General features: G+C 35.5%; 1 protein-coding gene across 1 annotated transcript in view; it reads left to right on the top strand.

The window, feature by feature from the left end:
• The first annotated feature begins 4,615 nt into the window (after positions 1-4,615).
• The window catches only part of eif2b3 (eukaryotic translation initiation factor 2B, subunit 3 gamma), a 31,624-nt gene continuing 18,749 nt past the window's right edge, over positions 4,616-17,490 (top strand). The window contains exons 1-3 of the mRNA XM_044134716.1: positions 4,616-4,950; positions 7,186-7,351; positions 11,005-11,162. Coding sequence (XP_043990651.1) covers positions 7,204-7,351; positions 11,005-11,162 — 306 coding nt within the window. The 5' untranslated portion in view covers positions 4,616-4,950; positions 7,186-7,203. The remainder of the gene's footprint in view (positions 4,951-7,185; positions 7,352-11,004; positions 11,163-17,490) is intronic.

The raw sequence follows: 17,490 nt of genomic DNA, 5'->3' as shown, positions 1-17,490 counted from the left end.
GCAGACTGCAGTAAAAGATATCTTGGATGTGAGAAGGCTATCATTAAGTCAGTTCTTTTTAATTTTCTTAAAATTTCTTGGTATCAGTTTTGCTCTTCGAATCATACATTCCTGCAGGAATTGCAGAGCAATGACCAAAAGTGAAAAAGTGAGTTTTTTTTATTAAGTCCAGATTGCTTTCAGTGCTGAAATTATTGGCAGCAATAGACTCTATATATGTGAAGTTATATTATTCACATATAACTATGTGATGAATAATATAACTATTCACATAGTTATATTATGTGAATATTTTTGTTCAAATTAAAGCCTATGTGATGTTACTACTCATAATAGTGAAATAGTAACATAAGTTGTACACTTTTCCTTACTTACACTGGCAGAAACTTGCACCTAGACATGTAAACATTTTTCAAAACATATTATTAGTGTTGAAATGGTGCACACTCACATTAATAAAATATATCACATAAATGCAATTGAAGACAACTATGGTTTCCTGAAAAAGTAGCTTTTTTCTGTTGTTTGCCATTTCCCTCATATTAACTGTAAATAGGTCCTTTTTTAAAAAACACTATTTAATTTCACCACCCATCGCCTGATCTGATTACTACCAGACCTGTAGAATCAAGAAAACGCTTATAAAGGATCTGCTTGACAACATGAGATATGCTGAAAAATCTTTTTTTTTAAAAAGCAACAAATCATGCATTAGAAGCCAGCAAATCCACAAAGGAAGCTATTACAATTTGAAAAGCTGTGCTCCAATCAAATCCTAGGCCTGCTGCAAAGGTCTTTTCCCACATCATACACCATAAAGTATGAATAAACAAAAGTAAAGACAACAAACATTGATGAAATGATAAAACCATGAGGACTGCAACATGAGGGGGTGAAGCATACACTTTGGTAGGACAAGATTTGATATGGAGAGTTTCTGAGTTTGTCCTCTAAAAGACGAAAATAAGATTTGAAGTGTTACATTGCTTATACATTTTATTAGTATTTTTAAAGTGGAGCCTTTGATACAGACAAGACTCCTGTTCAGAAGTCATTTTGAATTTAAAGCAGTTTCTTGGTCTTTTGGTTTCATGGCAACTCATTAAATTGCAGCATCTAGCGCATTTAGTAATTTACTGGATCAAGTTAATCACCCTTGAAATACTGACTCTTCCTTTATTCTCTTTGTTCTGCTCTTTTATTCAGAGAACTTTCTGGAGTAAACATGGATAAATTCACACACACACTCACACACAGAGAGACAGCATGGACACTGACATGCTCACACGCCAGCAGAAAAACACCTTAACCTCAAACCACATGCTAGGTGCAGACAGGACCACACATACTGTCTCGCACACAAAATGTTTGGAATGCTGTAAACATTTATTTCGGTTGAAAAGAAACTTTTTGTGTCTGTGTGTGAGTGGGTGCACGCCTGCATGTGTGTGTATCTGTATATACAATGTGTTATTCAAAAGGGAAGGAAAGTATTTCTACACATGTGGGCCACCAGATAGAGATCAAACAGGGGTATAATTTAAGCTTGTTGTGCACAAAAGTGGATATGTTTATGTAGGAAAAGGAGCAAAGTCATTGCTTCTCAATGAAATTTACCAAACCATCTGAGATTTGTGTCTTAGAGCTTTTTCAGAAAAAAAAAACACTAATCTTTCACAGTTTTAGATACCATAAAAAACCCCTATAAACCTTTGTGTTTTGTAGACTTAAGGTCCAAAATGTGTTTTAATGACTGCAATAATATCAACTTTTGGTTTGATGTTGTTCTCACCTTTTCAATGATTTTACTTGAAATAAACACTAAGGATACAAGTATATAAGTTGCAAAAATACTTGCACCATGTTTTAGTGTTGTGTGTTTATTAAATACCAACACAGTGTCTCTGCATGTTTTGCGCTGTGCGGTTCAGGGACCTCCCTGACAGTCTGTCAAGCTCAATCTGGCCAAGGAAGGACACACAGATAGCTTGCTGGGGGTGAAACATGTGGTCAAACCCTGTCTCGTCTCCCTCAGTTTTTCCCTTTTTTATACCTCCCCATGCATGGTCCTTAAAGGAAAAAGAAATACCATATAATTATCTTTCTGCAGTGCAGTCTCCTCATAACGTTCCTTGCACAAGTATTTATTCCCTTTGATGAGAGACCAACACAAGGAAGAGCATGGGTTAGGCTATAAAACAATTTCCCCAGCTTTGAACATCCCACAGATGAATATTTAATGTGTATCTCCAAAATGGAAGCAGCATTGGAGAACTGTAAATCTATCAAAATCTACCAAGTCATGGTCATCAGAAAAGATGACCATGATATCTCTGGAAGAGCTGCAGAGTCCTACAACTCAGACAAGTGACTTGCTTCATTGGACAATTATTAGTTGTGGATATTTCTGAAAGATAAATTTACATTTATGAAATAAAGGCATAAGTAGTGAAATATAATGTGTTACAAGCACTCCTTGGGACACAGCACACCATCTCCATCATCATTACTCATCACCACTGTCAACATCTCTTGCAATGGAAATTTGCTGAACATGAGTTACAATAACATTGGGTTTCCCTTTGGGATTTATAAAGTTTTTTTGAATTTAATTTGACACACGGGTGGAAGAAGGTGCTTTGATCAGATGAAACCAATTTTGAACTTTTTGACCTACATGCAAAAACAACTGAAGAGGCAGAAAACTAAACCTGTACACGACCCTGAAAACTCACGGTGAAACATGGTGGTATCTTTTTCTGCTGACGATTTTCTCCAGCAAGGACAGGGCAGCTAAGATCATGAATGAGGCTAAACACAAGATAGTTCTATTTTTGTTAGAAAAGAAAAAAAAATTCTGAAAACTATGTATAATTTTTTCCCCCATTTCAATTATTGAATACACTCCGTGTTTGTACCTGTGATACAGTAGAACTGTAATTTAGCCAAAACGTGGCAGTTTTATTCTTGGCAAGAAAACTTTGAAGTGCCATTCATTTGTAATAATAACTAAGCAGTAAGTAAATCATGTCTCTAATATAATAAGTTTTTACTGTAAAACAAAGTAAAATGGTGAAGATTTTAACCTCCAAACTGTAACAAAGTACTCATTTTTTGACTCAGAGAGCAGTTCTATCTTGGTTTCAGTGACCGAGGTTAGTTTCTGACAGAGCTCTGACGTGGAACAAGGCCTAAATACAATCCTTGGTATGCTTGTTTGTCTGGGTGCACATTTGAGTGTCTAGGTGTTGCAGTGCCCACCTCAGGAAGCTGGAGCAAGCCTTCAAACACACATACACACCAATGCATGCACACTGACTCATGCACACTTTGGCTCCGCTCTCATCCTGGGTGGTCTGTGCTGCAAATGTTTATGATCCAAACCCAGCTAATCTAACTGGCTTCTTTCAGTGAATTGAGAATGATTTACAAGATGCAGCAGCAGGACAGAGGAGGCAGAGGAAATCATGGGGAGAGCTCAAGGCTCCATTTCAAGTCACTCTGTGATTAGACCTGTTCCAGTGTCTGGATGTCTGATGGCACACCCTTTTCTTTGATCCTGACAAGCATTTCATCCATTTTTCAAGAGTGAATACTTCTGTCTTTCTAAATAAGACTGACTCTTTTCACATCAAACTCATGGAGTGGCATGTTATTGTCTTATTTGTATTCATTTTATTAAAAAACCCTGAATTTTGCTTTTTATTTGTTACCAATATAATCATGAATAATAAAGCACATTTTAGGTATATTTTGCATGTTTCATTTCACCCTGAATTTTGCTTTTTATTTGTTATAGATTCAATATAATCCTGAATAATAAAGCACATTTTCAGGTAATATTTTGCATGTTTCATTTTCAAGTACATTTGAATGAATAGTTCTTGCATGAAAACATGTTAATGTCCTCTCAAGTAGGCTACAGTGTCAAAACAGGATTAGCAGGTTTTTGCTAGCTCACTGTTATTTGCTTGACCACTGATGGAAATGTGTGTTTTTTTTTATTCAAATTACCACATTGTCAGAATTCCTAAAAAATTCTTTTAATTTAATTGTGTTATTTTATGTATTTTTAAATGTTCTACTTATTGCAATAAGGTTGTATATAATCAAGTTGCAGTATAATATTGTTGAATAATCTGAAATTTAAAATGAGCAAACAATATGTTCTTCTTCTTCTTCTTCCACAGCACTTTTCAAGTACATTTGAATGAATAGTTCTTGCATGAAAACATGTTAATGTCCTCTCAAGTAGGCTACAGTGTCAAAACAGGATTAACAAAGTGTTATTGTAAATATTTATTTATTTTAGTATCTTTGACCTGATTTATGTAACGTTTATATTGTTGAATTTTTGTACAATAAATGTATTGTTAAAAAAAAAAAAAAAAAAAATCTTCTTCTTCTTCTTCTTCTTCTTCTTCTTCTTATTCTTATTATTCTTATTATTATTATTATTATTATTATTATTATTATTATTATTATTATTATTATTATTATTATTATTATTATTATTATTATTATTATTATTATTATTATTATTATTATTATTATTATTATATCTAAAACGTGTCGACGTCTGACATATTAATGTTTTCGCAGGAACCACATTTCAGAGGGAGTAGGTTTCCTGACGGACATATTTCACTGAACGCTCCCATATGTCATCATTCAATGCTATCCCTTAGCTTGTTTCACAGGCTTCTTCCAAAATAATTAAGGACATTGTTTATTTTTTCTCACTGTATTACAGTTAATCTATTACTTAGCTCTGGAGAAACGAGTCTTGTTGCATTTACACTGTCTATAGAGCAATGCTGTTTTGCACATCGATGCTTTGTAAGTTAGCTAAGTGCTAACTGCTACGGTGACATCAAGAAACTTACATGCGTCTGCCACCGCTGTCATACAGAGACAGCAGATCATCTTGGACCAAGAACACTGGTACAGGTAGGCATCGTTTTAGTCGATTTTAGATACTTTATTTTCTTCTGAGTGCCTCTTTGAGGATATATTCGTTCACTCATCAACGTAGAAGACCACTTGCTGCCTGTTGAAATCATATTCATAATTGCCTGTGTGCATGTTGTGTCAATGCTTAAATATTTGATTGAAAGTGGGGGATTTACATCGTGTTCGTTCTTGGCACGTATTAGAGTCCTATCAAATGAGTTTAATCGAACTCATTTGAGGTCTCCAATTTTTGCAAGTTGCAACAAACGTTAAAATAGTTTGTTTATCCATGCAGTGTTGAAGTCTGCTTTGCGCAGGTCAGGCTTTGTGCTGAATCTTTTCCAGCTGTTGACACAAATCTATTGATGGACCTAATACTAATAAATCTTAAATATTTGACTATTTTTATTATGTTGCATGGTTTGGATATTTATTCCATTTACCAAAGCATCTGACAATTTTAAACATCAACTTAGTAGATGACATATATTTATGTTCTACTCATCCAAAACATGGCATATAATATACGGTATGTGAAAACTGACTCACCCCCTGAAGTCAGGGAAAGTGTCACCTTTATTGGAAGTGTTCAGGCTCAAATATCCATATAAAACTGGCCTTGTATGATCCTGTTTCCTTGCATTGTATCCACTGAGCAGAAAACCTCCACATCTTTATTAAAAGTCTAGAAAATTATTACTTATCTCAAGATTTTGAGTTAGTTTTGACTTTTTTATCAATCTTTTGTAAAACTTTGTGTTATTTCTCTATGAGTCATTAATGTCATTTGGTTTATAGTGTGCTACACCAGTGATTCTTGCATAAACATGTATGGAGAAATGCTTCACTAATTATTATTTAGTGAAATGCTTCAATAAATTATATTTAAGGGCAGCTTAATGACTTTAAACTGTATGCCAGATTAGAAAAGAATTGTTTGAAGGATTTTTTCAAAACATGACATCAGGGTTTTCCCTATACTAGATGCACTATAATACACCCCTGCCAGGTTAAGTGTCGTCTGTATTTTTGTTTTTATACATATATAAAAAATAATAATAATAATAATAATAATAATAATAAAAAAATAACAAAGAAAAAGCCCCCGGCAGCATCAGATTGTAGCTATGCTAACAAAACAACTTTACCATAAAGGTTGTTCTTTGAACCTTTTCAAATTAAACTAGCCAGCTCCTTAAAATCTTAAATTTAAATGTTAATTTAAAATCTTTTAATTTGTCGATGCTGAAACCATTAAATTGCTGCTATCAATTTTGCAGCATTGATATTCTCTTAGTTCATTTATGCCTTAGGCCGTTTCTAAATGTGATCAGCATTACATTGCACTTTTAGATCCACTATCTGATGACTTAATTTAGATTTAACAGAAGTGTAAATAATTGATATGTATTTCAGTTGTTGTTATTTTTTTGATTAGTGGTTTTTAAGATTCTATACTGGGTTTAAGTGTTGTCGGCATTGTCTTCATGTAACGTAATTACCCTGTTATATTTTACATTTCCTGTCAACTTAACATCTTTTAATACAAAAACACGGTGGACCGACTCGGTGCCCCGACAACCGGGCTTAGCAAGTGTTATGGGGTAAACACTGTATGTTAACGTTTACAATGAATTTGGACCGATACAGGCCATTTTAGGTCACCGTAAAAATGATTGATACATACAGTTGACAATGAACAAATGAAGGCAGTCCACCAGCAACCCATCATGTTTTTGTGTTAAAAATGTTAAAAGCTACAAAATTTCAGAGGTTCATGAGGAGGCATCATAATTTGGAAATAGTAACATGTGAGGTAGGTGCAGGAACGGTGCAGGATTGGTGCGAGTGGTGCACAACCTCTTGTGCTCAGTTCAATGCGTCAACTAATAAATCTAGCTTAGTCTGTCTTTACTGTTGCTGGTATATAAAAAACCCTATTTAGAAAAAAAATGAACACCAGGGGCACCAGGCAAGTTGTTTCTTTTATTATTATTACAATAGTCCCACCAAATATTGTGCTAAAATTGTAAGTCTGTGTCGCCCACCCATACCTGGAGCCGCACGCTTTGTTTTCCATCCAAAAAACAACCAAAATATACCTTTGTGTTTGATTTTTGCAAAGTCATAAATTATGTAGACAATATATGATCTTATTGCTCAACACTTATGGCTTTTAGTTTGTGTTCTCTAAAAATGTCCAAGACATATAATTTGTTTTGTTTCTTCTAGCCTTTTCTTGCAGACACCATGGAGCTCCAGGCGGTGCTGATGGCGGCCGGGGGTGGATCACGTATGACAGATCTGACATACAACACCCCCAAACCCATGCTGCCTGTAGGCAACAAACCACTCATGTGGTATCCCCTGAACCTGCTTGAGAGAGTGGGCTTTGAAGGTGAGAACTGGCGTCATACATATGATCCCCACTCATTAACCTAATTTTACTATACCTTTTAATATCTGAAATTCTAAATAATTTTCAGCAACATTCGTCTTGATTTAAAAAGTTTTCAGTGACATTGCAAGCACAAATAATCTGACATCCAACTTAAGCTGCATAAAACATAGTTCCGGCAAGTCTGGTGTCAGGAGCTCCGTGTGAGCTGTGTGCCCCGCTGTCAGATTAAATGTCTTTGTGGCAGGAGCTGGGGTTGTTACAGGGAGCTCGTTCTTGGTTTCCATATAAAATGTAAAGAAACAAAATGCTGCAAGTTGGTTTATGTGGCCCACATGAGAAGTCTGGAGCATAGAGTGGAAAAACCTACCTTGAAGAAAAAAACTTTACCTCTCACTTACGCATAAGGAGTTTAACTTGTGTGGGGGTGTGTGTGTGTGTGGAGGGTTATCTTTACTGTTGCTGTGAAATCCATGTTTTAAATCCTGAGAAAAAAAAACAAACAATGAGATCAATGTTTCTGAAACACACATAAAAAGATAAAACACAACACAGCTTTTTAGTACACTAATCTGGATGTCCCTTGATTCAATTGCACAAGAAGACTTTTAGTAGCTTGAGATCTTCTTTTGAGTTTTCTCCTTAGAAATCTGAACTGTAACCAGAAGGGATCAAGTTTGAGTTGTTTCTCTAAAATAATTAGTTAAGTGACATCAAGCAAATCACACCCATTCATTGTCCCCGATAAGCATTCAGAAATAATATTTATGTTCTCAATAATCAAAAGAAATTTCATTGTTCAGCTTAAAGTGTGGCACATTCCTCATTTTGTTGTGATGCAATATTTACAGTGATATGTTCGATAGAGAATGATCAGAGAGGTTTGAGGAGGACATGCACCATATTTGTCCAGATTAAGCTTTATCTTAGATCAAGGCTCCATTTCAAGTCACTCTGCGATTAGACCTGTTCCAGTGTCCATACCATAGCTTAGTATATCTAAGCTGGTAATTGAAATCTCCTCTGGTTAAAAGGTAACTAGGATTAAACAAGAAGAAATTTTGCTTAGATGATTCAGTTATAGATAAACGTTGCAAATAAAAATTTTAAACAAAACCAACAAGAATTCAGGATTCTGCAGACGTCGACTTTATCAGTGCAGTGTCATTTTCATGCCTTTTAAAATGTTGCATTAATTACTAGTGAATATATAGCATGTGCAGATTTATTGGCACCCCAGTAAAGATGTGCAAATCCTATTCTAGTTTAATATTTCAAAGTAAACTAATCCATTTTTTACTCTGATTCCATCTATTCAAAAGAAAATCCTACATTGTTATATTTACAAAAAGTAAAACGCCTTATTTCAGTCAGTGTGTTTTTAAAATGCTTTGGCATTTGGATGTTTACTACCAGTTCAACAACATCCAAATATTTTGTTTAACAAAAAAAAGCTAAGGAAAATTTCTATAAAATGTAATAATCATTCCCAACAAAAATTACTATAATCACATTTACACATAATATGGTGGACACCTTGAAAACATTATTCAGCTTTTACTCAGACATTAAGCAAGAAACTTGCCGCAGTTTACGAGTGTTTAAAGAGGTCTCAACAGAATAAAAAAATCAGTAATTTATAATTGCAGAAAGTTGAAAACCACTACACAAGTGCCGAAGCAAATTTACCCTAAGAATAGTCCGCAAATTGCTTAAAACAGTCTCTAAAAATTATAAATTATTATCAGAGATGGGACCTATAACAGGCTGTGGCTGCTGTTAAAGTAAAAGCTTCCAGAAAAAAACACACACATTTGCCTTTCATGGGAGTTATGCAAGGAGGAAACCTGTCCCTTCTAAGAAACACACAAAGGTCAGTTTAACAGAGACAGAGCAGATATGGTTTGACATGTTTAATGATGCTATTTAGAGATGAGTCTAAAATTTAATCACTGGGGGGTTTCATGCATAAAAGAGTAAACAGTTTTCACGCAAACAGTTGTTTTTTGTGCATGCACACGGTTTAAACACAAGACCTCTGGTCACCAGAACAGAAGAAATGTTTGTGTCAAATGCAGCATTCCAGGAAAAGGATCCAAAACCACCTGTGAAACAGGGAGGTGGAAGTGTCATGATTTATCATCCTTTGTAGCACAAGACCTGGACAGCTCACCGTCAGAGAATTCTCCATTTATCCTACAGTGTGCAGAAGGTGCTTGAGAAAAATGGACATAAACACACAAAGCTAAGGGAGCTTTATTCTGCATTTATTCAAAGTGGAAAGTGGTGGGGCTGTGTGTCTGAGTGAGATGGTTTAATACCCGATCTCAGGATTTTATGACAAAAAGTTGCATCACGAGACATAAAGCCGTAGCGTTTTAAGCAATGGTAGAATTGAACTGCTTAGGCACCATTGCACCACTTTGCTTAGGCAAAAGGGTCAGCACTGAGACGGTTTTAGGCAAAAATAATGCAGAATTAACCAAATTTACATGAAAATTTCAAAATTTGCACAAAAAAACATAAAGATAAAACCATAAACAAACTATTTGGGCAGTTTATGAGACAAAAAAAATTGATTTGGGGTTATTTATCCCAGGAGGACAGCACTATTAGGATGTCCTAACTTTTTCCTTAGCTTCAAATAAATTTTTTTGCTACATTAAAACAAAAAAAAAATTAAGTACAAATACGCATTATTTCTAGTGACAAGCAAAAGATTAAACATCAATCTGTGACCATTCCTTAAAGATCTGGATATTTAATAAGGTGTCCTAACTATAATTATGCCAAACAAGAACTCAAGTTTTTAACACGCACAGTGAATAGGAGGTAAACTACAAGGAAACAAACATCTCTTTTGCTCAATGTGATGATTTTTAAATTATTAAAATGATAATAAAGAAATTAAAAGCATGAATTTGAATGACACTTCTGTTGCTTAATTACATTGTTAATTTGTTATAAATGTTTAAAGTGTTTTGGTTCTTAAAGTTTTGCTAAAAGAATAAGTGATATTTCAGCTGATGTGATAGAACAGATATGAAGAAATAAATATTCAGTTTCTCAATCCTCCTTGTTAAAAATAATGAGTTTGTAGATGCTGCATGTTGTGAAACCAAATATTTATGAGTTCGTCTGTGCTATGTGAGCATTGTGTAGTCAGGTGTGTTTTTCCCGTCTGGACTTAAAGGCCTGATTTCTGCCTTTTTACACTGTTGCAGGTTCACAAGCCCAGCCTGATTAAGGAAAACCTTCTATTTTCCAGACTTGACAATAAACTGGACTGTTCATTACCTGTAGTTTGGTATTCCTCTAAAGGAAAGTTGCTTTCTATAAGTAATCACTCTGTGTGGCCAGCAGTTTACTATGTGCTGCCTCCTAGCCAGAGCACTGCAATTAGATTTTACTGGGCTGACACAGCTAGTCTGAGCAAATGCCCAGTAGAAACGGCTTAGATGCGATGACTCTTACTAGAACAGGCAGACTCTGCAATCTTTGGATTTATTAAGTAGAGTAGCTTGGTTTCTAGCCACAAAGTTGAAATATTGATTTGAAGCTTGGTGTACTGCTACAGTAATATTTATTTTCTGGGACTTGTCCCTCTATACTTATCTAACAAGGGCTTGTTTTCTCTGGGTTGTGTTTTTTAGAGGTTATAGTGATCACCACTAAAGAAGTCCAGAAGATGATGAGCACAGACTCTAAAATGAAGCGGGACATAAAGATGAAGATGGAGGTTGTTTGTGTCCCAGAAGATGGAGACATGGGCACTGCCGATGCTCTCAGACACATTCAGCAGAAGATCAAGGTTCGTTTACTTTTTTTAAACATGCAAGCAGAAACTTTTGTTGTATTAAAGTGCTCCTAACACAATAATTATGTCATTTTCAAATTATAGTTATATGTATCACAATTTTGTATCATTTTTTCCTTTAGTTTCAAACACACACACACACACACAAACATTCACATTCACTCACATAAACCCTATGCTTGGTTGCTATCCATGACCTCCCAACTTCAATTTCCAGTCCCTGCTCTGTATCCTGCCTGCTGATCCCACCATGCTTCCCCTCATCCAGTTCACTTTAAGCATATGAGCTCATGGTTACGACTCCAGTTCCCTTTGCTGCCAGTTTACCCAGTGCACCATTCAGTCTCATGCAGGGGATGTGCACATCTGTGCAACATTTGTGTTTGAGTATGTTGGGGTGATTATGCCACGGTTCTGACCTGCCTCCTCTAAACATATTTGTTTGACTGTTTGTGCATTGCAGAATTGTGGGTTCCTTACAGAATCGGTTGATTTTTGTTTTCGAGTTTTATGTAATTGGAAATGCAATTTTCTTAGGTCGGGATACAGAACGTTTACGGAGCCGATTAAAACTGTGTTTAGCAGCCGTCCATATATTTTTATTTCCGTTCATCAAAGACACACAGGACAAACAACCATGCAGAGGCTCAGTCCTGATGGAAATTTAAAGAGGCCAATTTGCAGAGCAAATGTGGGAGAAACGCACTACATGGAGAGAACCAATGCATGCACAAGGAGGACCTGCTTACAGCATCAGTCTCCTCACTATTCTCAGTTGTCGTTTCAAATGTAAAGCTTGCATACTACTTTCTTTTTTCTCTTATAAATATGCTTATAACTTCCTATTTTGACAGTTTAAAAACCTAATATATCTTAATATGAAGTAACATGTAGAGTGGAAATCGCCTTAGCACTACAGTTGAAGCTAATGTCAATGTCTTCCTTGTCTTTGTTCTTGGGGACACAGTCATTGAAAATTAGTGGTGCTCCGTGATTGGCTGCTCTTCAAAAGCCAGCCAGCAGCATGTCAAGTAGCATTCTGTCTCTGTATTTCAGCTCTCCACATTGCATTTTCTGTAGAATAAATTAGACATGCTCAAAAAATAATTTGGGTTTATAGTCTACAGAAAACTCTGTAAATAGGTGAATCTGTGAATACTGACCTGTGAATAGGTGAGGGGCTGGTGCACTTAGAGTTAGTGTTTTATTTATAGTGACTTAAAGTTGCATAAATGCGAAATTGCAAGGAATCGAAAAAACACCTATATCTCAGTTTGAATGAAGCTTATGCTCAATGACTGTTTTATTTTTGATTAATTTCATTTTAGATACCAGTAATACACAGATATTTTTATTTATTTTTTTTTTCAGATTTTATGTTAATAAAATGTTACACTAAAATGTTATTTTGTAGAGTGTTACACACATTTTCCCAAATCTGACATGTCTGTACAGATTCTTCGTACTGTTAAAGATTTCCTTGATCGAAACTTTGTGTATCCTCATATAAAGACACTTTAGGAAAACCAGCCACTGCTTGCTCCTATTGAGAGTCGCTCCGACTCTAATCCTCCAAGCAGTTCACCAGATTAGAGGCATTGAGTTACACACACTCACACTCTGCGAGGTGATGAGTGAAGAAGTGTACCCATGGCCTGCCAAATCCAAGCAGACAGATTTCCCCATTTGTCAAAGAGATGCATCAGTGCAGCATAGAAACCCCGACACACCTACTTGTGTCTTTTGGCAAACACCGTCCCATGAGGGGATTTGGTTGAATCTAAAAACAAAATACTTACAGGAATCAGTGTACACTTAAGAGTGAACACAGTGGGTCATTCCTCTTGATTAATGAAAACAGAGATTACAGGCCGCATATTTTGATTTGTTCGCTCTTCAAACACTGAAGTTACACAAAGGTGGATGGATATGCTGATTAATGCTTGGATCTTTCACAAAAGGCCAAACAAGTGAAAGGAGTACTTAATATGCTCTTTTTGCTTTGTATGCTTAAGCCCTCCTTGACATTTTTTATTTTATTTTTTTACAATCATTCAGGTTTAATTATGTTGGAAAATCCGGATGCATGAGCCAAAAGAACCAAATGTACATTGCGAGCTTTGTTTCAAAGTTCCTCCTTTGGTCTACAAATGTTAGTCAGATTTTAAGACTCAAGAGAAAAGGTGAAGAAAGACCGGCACAAGCGATGGAGCAGCAAGATACTGCAAACATACAAGACTGAATGTCTGTTTTTATTGTATAGCTCACACCACACCCTCTGGCTTTTGTTTCCTCTTTTGGAATTGTGTGTTTAAGCTACATGGTTATATTTGAAATTTAAATGGACATCTTTGATGTGTCGAAAGAAAAATTAAGTCTGTGTCAAGAAGACTTTGCTCTGCGTTTATACAAATATGGCAAGCTACATAGCAGCGGCAGACAAAATTGATCTACTTCTAAGGATAGCTGGTTGCCATGGTGACACTAGCCAACAGTTCATTTGGAAGAGAAGTAATGAAGCAGATATATCTGTGTTTTGTTTTCACATTTTTATCATGTTAGAATGACAAACCTCTATTTATTCTGGGTGATTTATTTGTATTAAATAAATCAGCATGTAGTAGTGAATAACTGTGAATTTTAAAGATATTTTTTAAACTTTTAATGGAAAAAAAAAGAAGAAAATGCTTCTTCTAAATTTATATGTAAGAGAACTACTTTTGCTTCAGTTACAGCTGCAGTTCTTTTGTGGTTTGGCTGTACCAGCTTTGCAGAGGTAGTGACAGAAATCTTTGGCAATTATTCATTTCAAAATAGCTCAAGCTCATTCAGTTCAGGATCTTTGAAAATCAATATTAAACTCTTGCCAAAAATTCTCTTTTAGATTTAGGTCTTGGCCTTTCTAACACAGGGATGTGCTTATATGTAACCAATTTCATTCTGACTCCAGCTGTATATTTAGGGGAGTTTTCCTACTGTAAAATAAAATTCAGTCCCTCTTCCAAGTCTTTTGCCTCAAAGATGCTTTCTTGCAGGACTGCTCTTTCTTCAGTTCCATCTCTCTTTACTAGCTTGCCTCTATTTTTTTAAGCAGAGTATGGCATTTCCAGGGAGTTAATTAGGCTAAAAAGCTATATTTTGAACTCATCTGACCACAGCCATGTCTTTGTCAGATTTGCCTGTGTCCCCTATGCCTGTGGAAAACTAAAATCAGGACATTTTATCATCTTTTAAACATTAAAAGATGTTCAACAGATTCTTTCACTTGTTCTGTGGATCTTTGCAGCTCCTTCAGTTACCATGGTTTTCTTGGCTACTTCTCTGATTAATGCTCTTCTTGCCAGGCCTGTCAGTTCAGGTACATGGTTGTGTCTTGGTAGGTATATAGTTGTGCTACTGTTTCCATTTTCAGATTATGGATTTAACAATATTTGGGGATAAGCTTGGGAGCCAAATCCTGACTTAAACTTCCTGTATTCCTTGCACTTCATGATGTTTGTTGTCTAATGTTTTCCAACATTAAATTACACACAGCTAGGCTCAATTTAACACATGATGGACTTCTGAATACAATTTGTTTCACTAAATTCTATTTCAGACGTAAAGTATTAGAGAAGCTAAATATGTCTGCAAGTCATACTGCGCATAAAAATAAATTTCAACCCATCTGTTTCCGTCCACTTCACAATTATGCAAAACTTTGTGCTGTTCTATGACAAAGTAATCAAAGTTTATTGAGGTTTATGGTTGGTTGAAAGTTGTATGTAGTATTATATTTTTATAGTTTTGCTAGGCACTGCACATTCCGAATTGTGGCCCAAAAACAGTCTACAAGTTACTTGAAGCTGTTGCAGCATGCAAGCAAAGATCTGGCTGGATCCAGCTGGCAGCCTTAATTCATTTTATATTAGCTTGTTATTACCTCCAAGTTTCTCTAAACAAAACACAATGTATCTTTTGAGTCCAATTACTCAAAGTATGTGATAACATAAAGTTTTTGTGTTGTAATTCTTTCTCCAAGCATAGAAGATACATATATATATATATATATATATATATATATATATATATATATATATATATATATATTTATTGTCATATTGGAGACACATTTACATTTGGCACAGCGAAAATGTTTTGAACATTATGGCTTAAAAAAAAAAGAGTTTTCTTTGCGTAGTCAAGATTGTGTACATAGCTCTGGGTTGAAGTCACCTAGCACTTGGATAAGTATGCGTCTGTGTGGGATTTTGTAAGCAACAGTGTGTGTGGTCCTGACCTGTCCACTGATCCTGGCTGTGGAAAGGCCAAAGTGCCTCTGCCTCTCCAGCTGACTCCACTCTGCTGTCGCCTCTAGAGTCTGTACATGTGTGCGTGTGTGGCCTCTGTGTAAGCACGCTATTATCCATTGGTGTGCGAATGTGTGTGCATGCATGTGCACATGCTTTTGTGCTTTGTTTCTGAGCATGTGTGCAAGCTTGTCAGTGTGTGATAGAGAGACAGAGCAGAGTTGAAAGATCTGAGTCTGTAGATCTTCCGCAGACACCTCCCCGCTTTAGCCGGGCCGCTTCCTGTCGCCGGGTCCGGATCAAGGTTATGATTGAAGTTTCTCTCGGTTAACTTGATGACCCTTAGTCCTGCTGATACCGCTCTTACTTAGCTACACTTAAAGAACTGCTCTAACCTCTAAATCATTCAGCTGAAATCAGCATCACAGCCCTGTTTGGAGTTCTGGAACAGGCTTGAATAAGAGTTGACGTTCACGAAAATGTGAAGAGAAAAAGCTGAATACTGAATACAACAAACGGCAACTGTTATTTAAACGAATGTCTAAGTGGGAGCCACAAATATATTATTTTAGAACAAACAAAGAAGTCATAAATTTTAATTCTTTTTTTGATGAACTAAGCATAAATAACTGACAAAAAGATAATCGTGAACTATAAATTCGTTAACCACTGAACATTTAAAAACTCATCAGTTATTTCAGAGCCTCAATCTTATGAAACAGTTTAAGATTAACTCTCATTGTGGTTTGTTAACTGTTCATTAGAAATGAAGCTCTCCTTAATTTTCTGTTTTCTCAACAGGCAAGTTTTAACCAGTAATAAATCATTTACTTATGAAGAGGATTAGGAAAAAATAATAATTACTTAGTTATTTATTAGTTAATCAGTGATTTGGTCAGGATTAAGTCATCATTGTTGGAGTAACTGTGGATCACAGTGATGAATAATCAACTGGTAATCCACTTGTAGGCTTGATTCCAGCTTCTTTCTCCTGGACTGATCTAATTATCAGTTTATGAATGTGTGAATATGGCTCTAATGCAAAGCACTTTGAGTGACTAGAAAAGTGCAATATAAATTTTGTCCATTTATTATTAGACAATGTTTACGTTCAGCTAGCAAGATAATAGTTTGTGATTATTTAACTAGTAGTTGATATATGATTAGTTTATCAGGCTAGTTAAGGTTAACTAGCAGTTTTATCATTGGTTCATCCTTAATTATTGTTTAGTAGTTAATAGTTAATATTAACTAGTAAATCATCATTTATTTGCACAGTGAATGAGCACAGCTTTACAGACAAAACAAGGGTTTAAAATTGTATCGTTTGTTGGCGGACTATGGTGTTTTTAATTATATTTATTTAAAAAAATCTTTGAAATTTCTGGATTTTTTTTCTTATTTCAACATGCACTTTTGTGTTCAGTCTGTTTCTGTGGTAAACAGAGGAACCATGTCTCTGTTGTTAAAGCTTGTGGTGCTAATGGTGGGATTAGTTCACATGCCGACAGCCTTCATCACTGGAGACACAAATGGATAACACAGATGCACAAACACAGGCGTGCCCACATGCAATCTTCTTTCTTATGGTGGAAGATTAGAACCTTGATTGAAATTCATAAGCTTCGCATTTATTTCGATTTTAAAACATTTGTTTCTTTGAATGACCTTGTTGGAGCTATTGTGTGTGGCTCTTGAGCATAACAAGAATCCTGGCCCGAGGTGACTATGGAGTGAATACAAAGTCTTTTAGACGAAAACTTTGTCATTTGGAGGTTTGTATAAACGCATCTGCACATTTTAAAATCTCAAATAGTAAATGAACTTTAAGTAAATGCTTAGCAGAATTAGACATTCTCATAATAGCACACAGTTCTGGTAATCTAATGTAATTTTCAATCGGTTTGCACAAAATAGTTTGCGTGAAACACACTTGCCATTTAATGACTACAGTGACATAAACTTTATCCCAAACTCTTACACCTCACTCAAATAATGTTGTCTCAAAACGTTACCGCTCAGGTAATGTGTAT

The sequence above is a fragment of the Gambusia affinis genome, linkage group LG12, assembly GCF_019740435.1.
Source record: "Gambusia affinis linkage group LG12, SWU_Gaff_1.0, whole genome shotgun sequence".
NCBI lineage: Eukaryota > Metazoa > Chordata > Actinopteri > Cyprinodontiformes > Poeciliidae > Gambusia > Gambusia affinis.
Note: the sequence above shows the minus strand (reverse complement) of the source record. Positions and strands in the feature narration are given on the sequence as shown.